Source organism: Tiliqua scincoides, chromosome 3 (assembly GCF_035046505.1).
Source record: "Tiliqua scincoides isolate rTilSci1 chromosome 3, rTilSci1.hap2, whole genome shotgun sequence".
In the NCBI taxonomy this organism is placed as follows: Eukaryota; Metazoa; Chordata; class Lepidosauria; order Squamata; family Scincidae; genus Tiliqua; species Tiliqua scincoides.
The window spans coordinates 201,414,365-201,427,683 of record NC_089823.1 but is presented as its reverse complement, the minus strand read 5'-3'; the positions used below and the strand labels follow the sequence as shown (position 1 = coordinate 201,427,683).

The window sequence follows — 13,319 nt, the reverse complement described above, 5'->3', positions numbered from 1 at the left end:
TAGACTGATAAAACCCTGAAGTTAAAACCAGAGTGTAACTAATCATCATCATGAAAGAGCAGAGTGAGATTCTGCTCAGCTGTTGGTGTTAAGAATCAGGAGCCAGGACTAAGCTTAGGACATCACAAACCTATATATGTCTCCTCAGAATTAAGTCCCTGAGTTCAGAGGGGCTTATTCCCAGGAAAGTATATGCAGGATTGCACCCTGAGTTTCTGAGGCAGTAGAATTGACTGTACTGCTTAAAACAGCAACTGTGGGATCAAATTGTTTGAAATTCCCCTGTGAAAAAATAACAACCAACTCACTGCCCTGCAAGCAGAGAACAAGTGCAGCAGGAAGTATGTTGATGATGATGGTGGTGTGCAAGATTTCTACCTACAGGGACAGCATTCAGGAATATAAGCTTCCCAGCCTGCAGTTTGAAGTGGTACAGTCCATTCTCAGGTCTCCACCATTCCATTCAGCTGCACATGTAAGCAGAATCCCTAGGCAGACAGTAGCCATGGAACACAGAGGAAAGCATGGACACCCTGACCAAATTCCTTTCCAGTTGACAGATTCCGACTTGGCACAAGTGAACAAGCATGTTACCATAGTTGCTGTTCATAGCAGCTGGATAGGGCTGTGTGAATGTTCTTGATAGCACCTCCCTGTGTTTATTCTCCTCTCTTCCTTTCAGCCAGAAGACGCTATTGCCTCCTAGAAGGGGGAATGAACGATGTTAGGTCCCCATCGAACCCTTCTCTTCCCCATACGTTGTTAATGTTGTCTCAGAAATTAGAATAACACATGCACCACCTTTTGTGTGTTGATTTGAGCAGGGCTTCTGGGAGAGGCTCCTTTTGTAATGCACAACATATCCCAGTGCCAGCAACTAAATATAGAGTCTGAAGATAGAAAACTGTGTGTATTCCAGTCACATCGGCACTCTCCGAAATGACATACACCACAGCTGAGGTGCGGCCCTGCCTCCTACATCAAAGATTCATTTTTCCACATTCAGGGTCAAATTGCAAGGTTAGGGCTAGGGCTCTTCTTCAAGAATTGACAACCAAATCAGACCCCTATGGATCAAGACCCTGGACCTTTAACTTTCTGCCCAACCACATTCCTAATCATGCCTTCCTGTGGCTGCTATTTGGGGGGGGGGGACTTTTTGTTACGGGAAACTTTTCTCAGTGAAATAGTGGGTGTGAGGGGCCCTGATCCAGATCTTGTCAAGGGCAGAACGTTAAACCATCCCTCCCACCCAATGCCGTTGTCCTGGTCTATGAGGGGCCCTGCCCTACCTGCTGTTTACGAAATAAAGAGCAAGTTAGCCGCTTTGGTAATATATAGTTCAACCTATCAAAGGCTCTGAACCAGTTTTGTAAGCACTCAGTTTTGAATAATTCTTAGCCAGACTCCTACAAATTCACAGGAAGAAAAAAAAAATACACAAATTGTAAACCATGTAGCTTTTTAAGATTCCCACATGTAAGCACGGTTTCCCTTCAGGTAATTTTATTGTTGCCCGTTTTGACTACAATATATGGGTGCTTTGGGAATTGCCAATTGTTGCAGAAGGTAAGTAACACATCGGGAACGCATCTCGAGGCCCCTACAGAATAGAAGTGGGAAGACGTCAGGGAAAAGTCATAAATAATGATACTCTTTTCTCTCTGTATAATTTGAATGTCATCATACTGAATGCAGAGGACCAACGTGATCCGATTGGAAGGACTGGATGTCCTTAACTCCTCCTTTATGGATAGTTGTGATGTTTTGATCTCAGGTGGCAGCAGCTGCCGAGGGAAGGAGACAGAGCGTTTCTGGAAAGCTAATCAGGTTGGGGGGGACGGAAGAAGCCTCTCTGGCTGGATGGAACTGGGATGAACTGCAGAATCAAACCGCTTTACAGCACAGTCCTGTGAGTGTCTACTGAGCAGTAAACTTGCTGAGTTGAGTAGGGCTTATTCCCAGGCAAGTGTATGTAGGATTGCAGCCTTAATTTCTTCTAGTCTGTGCATGCACCACAATGAGGTGGTATACCCCTTTACCATCTTATTCTGCTGCACATGAAGACCAAGCCTGGCTTGGTTATTGATCAAATCTTTCCTGATTCAGATTTTACAAGACAAAAAGAGAGACCTGTCTGACTATTTTCTGACATTGTTGAAGGACCCTCTCCATACATGAAACTACCTGACCCCTGAAATCATTGGAGAGGCTCTTTTATGCATTCTAGTACATCTGGTGGTGACATAGGAAAGGGCCTTCTCTGTGGTGGCACCCAGATCATGGAACTCCCCTGCAGGATGAGGTCAGCACCTTCATTGTTTCCATTTTGGCACCAGCTGAAAAATTGCTTGTTTCTTTAGGCCTTTCCCTGATCATTTATTGTTGTCTATTGTTTGGTTTTGCTGGCCTCATTATGCCCGCTACCATTATTATTTGATCTTAGCTTTATTTTTAATTGAATTTTGTCTTTAATTGTAAGCCACCTTGAGTGCCCACCTCATGGGACAAGGAAAGAGTGGAGTAAAAATCTTCAAATAAGTAACTTTTAAAATCATAGTTTTTCCCCCCCTTTGACTTTTACACGCACGCACACGTCATCAGATGTGTACTGCAGGCAGGCTGGTCTGAAAGACAGTGCAAAGAGCTTGCTGTAGGTTTATTTCAGTGAACAATGTAGAGAATTCCATCAGTCTCATTCACAATATCCTAAAGAAGGTAGATCTGCAAAAAAGCAGTTTGGTTTTGTTTTGAAAGGTACCCTAATATGGGCCAGATGTTTCCACTTCCGCTTTTGTTGTATGACAATCTGTGGAAGGCGTTGCTTGCTGAATCTCAGGTTTTAATTTGCCATTCTGGACATTAATTTTATTCGTCTGCTGTGTTCTGGAGTAGACTGGGAACCCAAGCTGACCCCAGCCTCATATTTTATCGGATTGCATGTTCTAATAACTCATCTATCAAGTGGGACAAGCACAAAATTAATTCAGAGCAACATGATAACTGGAGCTCTCTCTTCCCCACCCTCCTTCTGGGCCTTCCAGTTCACTTAAGTGTGGTAAAACGTATGGCCCAAAGCCAAACTACACAGCCTGTCCTGTTTGCTAATTTATTATTTGTCTGCCTTGTTGTCCGATGCATGCCTGTGCTTCTGCTGGCTTCTTTCTGCTAAATCTTGCAAATGAGATAGTTTAATTGTTTTGCATCAAGTCCACCATGCCTGGTGGACTTGTAATTATTGCCTGGTATTATTGTAATTCAGTGGTTAGCTATTAGCAGTGACCTTTCGTTGTACTACTAGAATGTATGCCCAGAGTTATGCTGTCAAATTAGCATTATCATTGTGTAGGCTGATCTCATGGGCACTGGATCAGTGATGTAACTCCACTCACCAGACTCCTGTTGTTTGCAATGTCTTCATCGCTTTTCCACAAATATCCTTAAGAGATTGTCGAAAATGTCATAAAACAAATAGGAAACTACATTAATAACTGATTCCAAATATATTCACATTGTAAACGAGTTTTGCTATTAAGAAGTCCAAGCCTAGGCAGCAACATCATCTATAATATAAATATTATAACAGACCAGTAGTGATAGACTACCTAGAAAACATCAGAGAATGACTTGATTCATAATCAAAACTCTAGAGCAGCCATTTTCAACCACTGTGCCATGGCACACTGGTGTGCTGCGAATGGTCCCCAGGTGTGCCGTGGGAATTTGGGAGAGAGTCATTTATTAGTAGGGCCATTGGGGGTTGTGAGCCCCCCGTTGACAACACAGTGTGCCTTGTCAATTATCAAAAAACTGATGGTGTGCCTTGACCATTTTAGTGTCTTGCCAATGTGCCGTCGGCTTTTCAACCACACTAGACGCTGTTCCAGAACCATTATTCAGAGCGTGATACCATAGTCTTTCAAGACTGAAGGTTGCCAACTACAAATGTGCCGTGAGATGAAAAAGGTTGAAAATCACTGCTCTAGAGATTACCATGAGGGCTGCTCTGGAAAAGATGTTCTACAATTGATAAGGACCTGTCCACCTGCATAGACCTTCTTGTTTTTTATTCTGCTGCATGTTTTCTGTTTCATACTGTATCTGTTTTAATTGCATTTTGAATTTTATGAATTGTTTTGGTTTTAATTTATGGCACTCTGCTCTGGGCACCTAGGTGGAAAATTGGCCTGCAAATTTATTAAACAAACCTGAAACCCTGCAGGTTACACACTTACATGAAAGTACGGCCAGTTCCATTGAACTCAGTAGGGCTTACTTCTGAACAGACACACATAGGTTTGTGCTGTAAATAATATTTTTGAAAGGGAGGCACTTGGAGCAATACTTCCCTTTAGTCTTCTGAGAAGTTACTAAAGGTTGGATAGTATTGATTAGATTTTCATCCTCAAGGAGGACTATGAACAGTGTATGTTTATGAGTGTTGGGAATTCTTGCTTGTAGCTCTCAGAGATGATAGTTTAGCACTTCATTCAAACATTTCTGTTTCTTTATGCTTTTGGTGTGACTATCCTTACCATCTTTTATGAGTTTATGTTCCCTGTGCAAATACTCTGCATGTTCTTTTTCAAATTTATGTTCGTTGATTTTTGTAAGAAGGCAATACGTATTGATATTACTAAATACAGTGTTTTTAAATGTTATGAAATAAGTAAAAATGACTGTTTTTTCTAATTACTATTGCTTGTTTTTGATATAGTACATAAAATGCAATATCAAAAGCCCTTGAGAGGTACAAGATGTTCAGCAGGGATTGTTGACGCGGTAGTACCCAAGCTGAATCAGTCATAAATAATTTCCTCTGCAAAGTGGCTTACAGAAATAACACATCCTTGCAGGAAACTGTATGAAACTCTGTGTAATGTCACAAGTTTCTGTTTCCTATACTTGTGGTTTAACTGCCAAATGCTAAAGGCAGAGATATGAGAACTCTCCATGAAATAATACTTTTATAACTGGAGGTGAAGATTGGGCAGTTTAGTTATTTTAATAGCTAGTTAGTTAACACTGCAATAGTTAAGGTTTAGTTATTTTTCTGCTTTCTTCCCCATTTAACATCATTTTGGCTCTTGTTAGAGGCTCTGCTGGCTGTAATATTAATTTAATGCAGGCTGGTTTTAAAGTTTTCAAATGAAAGACAATTGATTATGGCTGTGACTACGCAGCTGTTGACTTGTTTCCAAGAGCAATTAAGTGGAAAGCTGTCTCCATGTTGCTGATATAACATTTTCTGTCTTGCCAAGGCCTAGGAACCCTAGTTACCATGAATCAGCGGTGATGCATTTTGTTAAAAGATGGATTTAATGGCCAGTTTTCTATCCTAACATGGGAATTTGGCCCCTTTACCAACAGGGAATTGTTGCCATGTAATTTATGAATATTGCAGGGCAGGAAAAAGGACTGGAGGCTCTCATCGAAATGTTAGAAGTGCAGTTTCTTAAAAAGTGAGGGATGTTTTCAGTGTTACCAGTTTCCTACATGGAACGGTATACCTGCTGGGAAGCCAGGATCAATCTAAATATGTTTTTTTGAGCTATTTTATGCAAGAAAGTATCTTTTATACTCAGTCATCAATAAGCTGATAATGGATGTGGAATGTCATCCATGATTTTTCCCAACTCATTTTTAGATATATCCTGATTGGTCCAGATTGGTGAGGTGGATCTCTCTCCCACCATCACTTTATGTGCAGTCGCACCATCTTTTTGCGTGGAAAATCCAGCTGAAATGGAGAGGAGGTATGCATGGTGTTTGTGGTCGCCCTTCAGGTGAGGAACTCCTTGTCTCAGGGAGTTCAGGAGATCTCCTCACCTGTTCCACTCTGCCAGAGTATTTTATTTTTGCTGGATCTCTGTTGTAAAGTGCTGCATTGGATTTTGTCATAAATAGCTTTATGTTTTTATACTCCTGTTAATCACCTTGATCCTATCGAGTGAAAGGTGGGATGTGAGCGAGTGAGAGAGCGACCTTCCCCTTACCTGTGTGAAGGGGGCATAGGAGAACCAATTTGTTGGGGAAGTGGGCAGCAGCTGCAGTCACTGTCACTGTAGATTCTGCTCATCATGGTGCATTACACAACATAGTAGGTTGTGTTCAGCAAGTTAAAACCTATGAGTCGTTCTCCTTATCTAACTCTAGGTTTTGTTTTTAATGTTGAACTCCTCTCTCTCTCTCTCTCTCTCTCTCTCTCTCTCTCTCTCTCTCTGCATTCCCATGGAAACATTGGGGGACATGAAGTTAACAAAGCAACATTTTATGCATTCCAAGCATGTTTATTTTACCTGCTCAGTGTTGCTACTGGAATGTATTCATTACATTCTGGGTTCTTAGTAGGGCAGTTTTCTATACCTGAAGAGGTGGAGCTTTAATATTCTGCTATCAATCAAGGATGAAAAAGGGATGGCTGAGAAAACTCACAAAGGGTGCAATCCTAACCCACTTTCCAGCACCAATATAATGGCAATGCAGCTCCAAGGGAAGTGAACAAACTTTCCTTTGCCTTGAAGGCCTCCATGAGTGTCCCCTGCAACTTCAGGATGCAGCACATGCCCCATTGGCACTGCTATGTCAGTGCTGGAAAGTTGGTTAGGACTTGGGCCTCAGTGAAGTGTCTGTTATTTACCTTGTTTCACTGGGGAGCCAGTACCAGTCCTATCTAATAAATTGTCTTATGATTGGGATTAAAACCCATGTGTTGAACTATGGAGAGTGTGTTCCAAGTCCTAGCTGTGGCAAAGGTTGAAGGTTCTTTTGGGATCTGAGGAAGAAGCAAGTCTAGTCCAAGGTTGTAATAAAAGAGCTTTAGGGTGCAATCCTAACCTTGACTTCAGCCGGCCCAAGTCCCTTGGACCGGCTTGGGACAGTCACAAACGTGCCATAAAGCACGTTTGTGCCTCCTCGGGAGGAAGCCAGGCCAGAGCTCCCAGAAGTGCCGGCCTGCAGAGGCCAACGGAGGCCCCTGCGCTGGCTTCCTCCCAGCTCCTTGCGTTGGCTTGGAAGAGCCGACGCAAGGGTGACAGGTAGGCATGGGGGAGGTGGGGAGGAGGAGGCAGGGCTGGGATCCGGCAGTTATGCCGAATCTCAGCCCCTGTCCCTGGGGAGAACGGAGTGGCTTCAAGCTGCTCCGCTCTCCTCAGGCTTGTGCCACCTCAGGAGGTGGTGCAAGTCCGAGAAGAGTCATTGGGGCCATCAGCCCTTACCCAGGGGTAAGGGGAAAAGTTTCCCCTTGCCTCTGGCTAAGTGGCTGCTGGGCACAATCCTGCGCTGGACACAGCGCAAGCCTCCTGGCTTGCCTGTTCCAGCGCAAGTTTGGATTGCACCTTTGTTTGTCTGATCTAACAGCATTAACTTACAGGAGCACCTCCAGGCATCCAAAGGCATCTCCAGGCATAAACTTACAATGTTTCCAAGCATCAGACTTACATGGCCCCTTTAAGCATTTTAAGGCAACCCCACAGGTGATGCAGCCTCTAATGTCCATCAGCAATGCCTGGGAGCAAAGCAGTGGCCAAATACTGGGGCTTATATACAGTAGCTGTTTACTTGCTGTTTACTTGCAATAGGCCAGAAATACTAATTGATAACAAAGTGACATGACCTAGGTTCTCATCATTAAAAGACATCTCAGCAGGTGTAGTGGATAATTGCCAGGCTGATACAAGCAAGAGATATACCCAACATTTGAGAGAAGAGCTATCAAGCAGGTACAGCTAAGTTGATGCTTGTGAAGACTAAACATAGCCTGAGGCTTTGGTGTAGATATGCATCTTATTGCCCATTCTCAGAACATCAGGCAGGTGTTTGTTTGAGACCAACTTCTCATGCTTCTCATGGGGACAGAAGACAGTTCCCAAGAGCTGGGAGATGTACAGAAGATGGCTGTCAGGCATATAAGGTGGAAGATGGTTGCTGGGCCTTGCACCGGTCCTTACAGAGTGTTGAAGGAGAATATCAGAAGAGGTGATTGAGGTTGGTCTTAAATAATTATGTACTATTATAAATTTGTATCCCCTTCCGCATATTCTCTTCAAGGCATACGGAATTCTCTGGTTGTCTTCCTTCCCAAGTAGTTCTAGTACTACATAAAGTACATAATACTAATGATAACTCCATCAGTAGACTACATGTGTTCTGGCTCTGCTTTTTTGTCTGCTTAACACAATTAGAAAAGAAAATCAGTGAACGCAGATGAAATCTGTGAGGTTCAGACCGCATTCATCATGATAAGCAAACTTTCTGAGAGGTTTAATTTGGTACAGCCGTGGTGATTCTCGCCTCTGCTATACAGTCAGTATTCCCTATAATACCAGGAAATCCTTATCCGTGTTTAAACATGTATTTCATTGCTCTTTAAATAGTTTCGATTCACAATCTGGTCTTTTCCTTTGCACAGGAGGAGCAGCCCTTGCCAGTGCAGAACAGGAGACCTCTTAGCCGCATCTGCTACTTGACTATGATCCTGATGCTACTGCTTCTTGGCCTGATTCTGACATCAATGTATGTCTATAGATACTTCTCAGTTACTGGTTCATCCCAGGTATGTTCAGCATGTTCCTGAGGGGATTGTTCTTGCATTTATTTATCTTCCACCTTTCTATACTACCTTTCTTCAAAGGAGATCAGGGTGGTGTACATAGTTCCTGCCCTCCTTTTATTCTCACAACAACCCTGTGAGGTAGGTGAGGCTGAAGGATAGTAACTGGCCGGAGGTCACTCAGGTCGAAGGTCACTCAGTAAGCACCAGGGATTTGAATCTGAATCTTCTAGATCTGAGTCCAACTCTTGAACCACTACCCAGTTTCTCAAACTGTGGCTCAAGACACCAGTGAGCCACCGGTGAGTCATGAGCCAATTTCTGATGGCTCATGAAAAGTTTTTGAAATGTTAAAAACAAACAAACCTTGCAATCAGCCTTGCTCAGTTTGCAGAAGAAAATGGTTAGCTAACCCAGTGGTATGAGATAATCTTTATCTATGAGATAATCTTTATCCCAAACTAAAATGTCACATTTTCCAATTTTCTCTTGTAATTGGCATACCATAGATCAGCCATTTTCAACCACTGTGCCATGGCACACCAGTGTGCCATGAATGGTCCCCAGGTGAGCCACGGAAGTTTGGTGGAGGGTCATTTATTTATAGGACCATTGGGGATATGGGCCCCCCACCAACAGCAAGGGGTGCCTTGTCAATTGTCCAAAAACTGGTGGTGTACCTTGACAATTTTAGTACCTTGCAGTGTGCCATGAGAAGAAAAAGGTTGAAATCACTGCCGTAGATCATGTGTGAACCCAGTTTGAGTCTTTTATCTGTCCTGGAAGTCCCTAACTGCACATCTTGTTCTCCAGTTCAGCCTTCTGGGTACCCTGGAATGATTGTAAATATTTGGGACCACAGTCCTTAAACTCCATTTCTAGGGAGAATTCAGCAACTGTCTACGCACAGTACTATACGTAAGGTCTCTAGCAGCCTTGGGTGCACAGGAACCCTGTTTGTTTGTTTGTTTATATCCCATCTTAATTATTAATAAATTAAAATATTTCTATCTCTCTTTTTATCTAGTGGGTCGCAATAGATTTTTGTTTTAAAAAGTGGGTCCTGGTGCTAAAAAGTTTGGGAAGCGATGCATTACACCAGGGGTGCCCAAACCCCGGCCCTCGAAGCCTCTCAATGCGGCCCTCAGAGAGCCCCCAGTCTCCAATGAGCCTCTGGCCCTCCAGAGATTTGTTGAAGCCCGCACTGGCCCAACGCAACTGCTCTCAGCTTGAGGGAGACAGTTTGACCTCTTGCATGAGCTGTGGGATGAGGGCTCCCTCCACTGCTTTTGTTTCATGTCTGTAATGCAGTAGCGGCAGCAAAGGAAAGGCCAACCTTGCTTTGTGCAAGGCCTTTTATAGGCCTTAAGATATTGCAAGACCTTCATTCATTCATAGAAATTCATCTTTAATCTATTCATTTATGTAAACTTATGTAAATTTATTCAAATTTTAAATGTAAATTAATTCCTTTTTTCCCCGGCCCCCGACACAGTGTCAGAGAGATGATGTGGCCCTCCTGCCAAAAACTTTGGACACCCCTGCACTACACCATCCTGGCTCTCATGTTTATGTTAACATGTTCCCTTCCTCTCACCATTTGCCCTCTTCCTTCACTTGGGTTTGTATGTCTAGCATAAAATGTTTGACACAAAAGAGCCTTTATATAGTAGACCTGTAGGTGTTTTTGACTTAGGAATTCTAGGTAGCCAGCTCTGATGCTTATGAGAAGAAGGGAATGAAGACACAGAACAGATATAGAGATTGGAAGTGAACATGTCTACCTGAACTGTTTGACGAATATACTAATTTGTTTTTTAAGCTTCTGTTGAGAGGGAAGTAGGGCGTGTTTATCAGCGATCTAATTGAAATTAGAAACATAATCTGTGTGTTCATATGACATAAGGTTAGTTTCCTCTCCTCTAAATCCTGAGAAAGTAATAATCAACTTACTGAATCATACAAGGTCAATCTAATTAAGAGTTCAGAAGGAGTAAAGAAGCTACATTTGAAAGCTCATGAACAAAACAATGAGAGTGAGGGCCATCTCCTGTTATCGTCTTATCATCTGTTGTTCTGCTTCTGAACATTAAAATTCCAGCTAGCTGGTACATCTGTTAGCTTTGCTGGACTTGCTTCAGGACTGAGTGGCTCAAGATTTTGTGGTGTCTGAGGCAGGGTGCCTAACGCTATCCCCTACTTACACAGTGGCAGTCTGGTCAGCCACTACTCCTGTACTTGCTGGAAGAAGAATTAAGGAAAGAAGAGTGGTGGACTAGAGTGCCTCCCAGGAGACCCTCTAGCTCACCACCATCCTCTTCTCCACTGCCTCTTTCACATCTTTGGCAGAGGTGGAAGAAGTCATGCTCCCCCATCAATCTTCCACCTGAGGAAACTTCCTCTGTGTGTCTCATGGATACACCAGTGCTTCCTGTCTGCTGAATTTGTCTGAAGTTATTTTTCAAATATAGAGTTTCCCTGTCTATATCTTCAACAGGTTTTTGTGTAAGGAAGGGCTTTATTCTTTCTGTCTTCTGATAACCAACTCTCTTCTCATGCCCTTCTCAGCCTTTGAGCCTCCACTTGTCTACACCTCTCCTCTTTTGCCTTGTCTTCATTCATCTCTTGAGCAATTCCTCCAACCTGTCTTATTGCCCAGGATAATGTTGTAATCTGTTCTGGTAGGGTCTCATCATGTTTATTATGGTAACTTTAATGCTTCACACTAGTAGCAGAATAAGGGCCTGAGCAGCTATCCCAGAAATTGGTGTCTTGGATGCTTTGGCAACACTTTGTGTAGAGTCTCTCAATAATACATACATCCATGTTCTTCAACTTGTGGGTCGTGACCCGAAGGGTGTTCATGAAGTCGCATGTGGGGGGAGGGGTTGCAGTAAGCTTTCAAAGCCCACCTTTTACAGGAACAAAAATGGCTTCTCTCTCAGTTATTTTACACAATTACCAAATCCACAAAGGGGCAGGAGTTGGGTGCATTAGGTCCTGGGAGAGGGGGGATTGACAGTGGGTCCCCAGTTTGTTTGTTTGTTTGGGTCATGGCATGAAAAAGGTTGAAGATCACTGATATATATGACCAGAACAGTGAGGATAATTTTTCAGGCCCCTACCTTTGTTCCAGCCGAATGTAATGAGGTCAGGACTTTTTAAATCATGCACATTGAGGTTCCTTAGCAGCTTATTCTTCTGTCAAAAGTATTCTCCCAGCCCCCAGTTCAGAGTCATGTTGTGTTTTCTGGATGTGAAAAACATGCCTTCTCAATTACTACCACCAAACTAGTTTTCTAAGAACTTCAAGGCATCTGCTGGGTAGAATCCAAGCTCTATGTGGCCAACAGCACTTATCCACTCAGCAGTCTTTTATCTGCGCTGCTTTGGGCAACAAATTTCCCAGCTACAAAATTAATTTGCAATTTTCATTTCCAAGTACTTTGTCAATGCTCTCTTTTTTTTTTAGTGTGCCTCTGGGCCATGATTGGCAGCTTTCCCTTTTCTTGCTAGAAGCAGGTTTGCTCTATGTTTTTACAGGGAGGGGGACTTTGAAAAAGTCTTCTGTCCCATCAGACTTGAACTATGCAGTTTAAAGGTAAAGGCTTGAGATATAGACATGGTTGATCCCAAAGAAGGAAACCCAAGTCAGATGCAGCTTTGAAATACATTGTGTGACCCTGTGTGAGTTTTGGGGTGGTAGAGGGAGGTGGCAAATAGAAGCAATGGGAGCTGCTGATCCATTGACATAGCTGGAACCATCTGCCATTTGGCTCTTCCCTTCCTCAATCAAAAGCCATATCTCCCACTCATTATGTCACTTAAGCTATCTTTATGCATACCACCCATGCATTCCCTGGGCACACTGTGGTCTCATTTTCGGAGGCGGGGCGTGATTGCTCCGCATTTACTTTCACTGCTGCGGGGAGCCCTGCTGCAGGTCGCGCCGGGCTCCCCGCAGCCTGGGGAGGCTGCAGGAGGCTTGGGTAAGTGCACCCAAGCCCCTGCAGTCCCCCTGGGCGGTGCAATCTTGGGGATCGCGCTGCTGCCTTCTCCCTGCCTCCAGGCTGCTCCCGCCCCTTAAGCGGGCAGAGCCCAGGGCTCACAGGCTGGGGCGTCGCAACACCCCAGTTTGAAAAGCCCTGGTCTTAGGCAGTCAGTGCAGCTTTGTCATCGTGATCTATGTAACCTACATATTTGCAGGAAAAGCTTATCCTAGACTCTAGTGTTGATTGAAAGCATGAGTTTGGCTGACTTCTTGCTTTGTTAGAGCAGTGGGTCCATAGGAAAACACCATCAGTCCACTGGGGTGGGATGGTTTTTGCTCATACCTCTCCTGCTGGGTTTTACTCATATCTGTTCCAAGTCCATCAGCCTGACCGTGACCAAGGGAAGAGGCTGGGTTGGATTCCTGCTGTTGGAGTAGGACCTCTTAAAGGATCTGGAAAGGTAGGATCTTGAGCCCTATAAAGCAGGTTGTGCTTTTTTTTCCCCCAGTACTTGCAGAGACACCTATACATTGCTCTCACAACCCTCTAGACCTTGGAGGCAAACAAGGGAACTACAATTATGTCACAGCAAACGCCTATGCACATCTACTCCAAAATAATTCTCATTTTGTTCAGTGGTGCTTACTCCCAGGAAAGCATATAGAAGTTTGCAGCCAAACAGTCTTACTTCTTCCCCTGTCTGTGTACTGTGGATTGCAGGGGACCCACCAGATCACTGCAAGAGACCTATGCTTGCATACATGTAGGTTCCCTCC

At 43.7% G+C, this 13,319-nt stretch overlaps 1 protein-coding gene across 1 annotated transcript in view; it reads left to right on the top strand.

Moving 5' to 3' along the window:
* The window catches only part of ITM2C (integral membrane protein 2C), a 33,483-nt gene that overhangs the window by 11,453 nt on the left and 8,711 nt on the right, over positions 1 to 13,319 (top strand). The window contains exon 2 of the mRNA XM_066621612.1: positions 8,411 to 8,554. Within this exon, the coding sequence (XP_066477709.1) occupies positions 8,411 to 8,554 (144 nt within the window). The remainder of the gene's footprint in view (positions 1 to 8,410; positions 8,555 to 13,319) is intronic.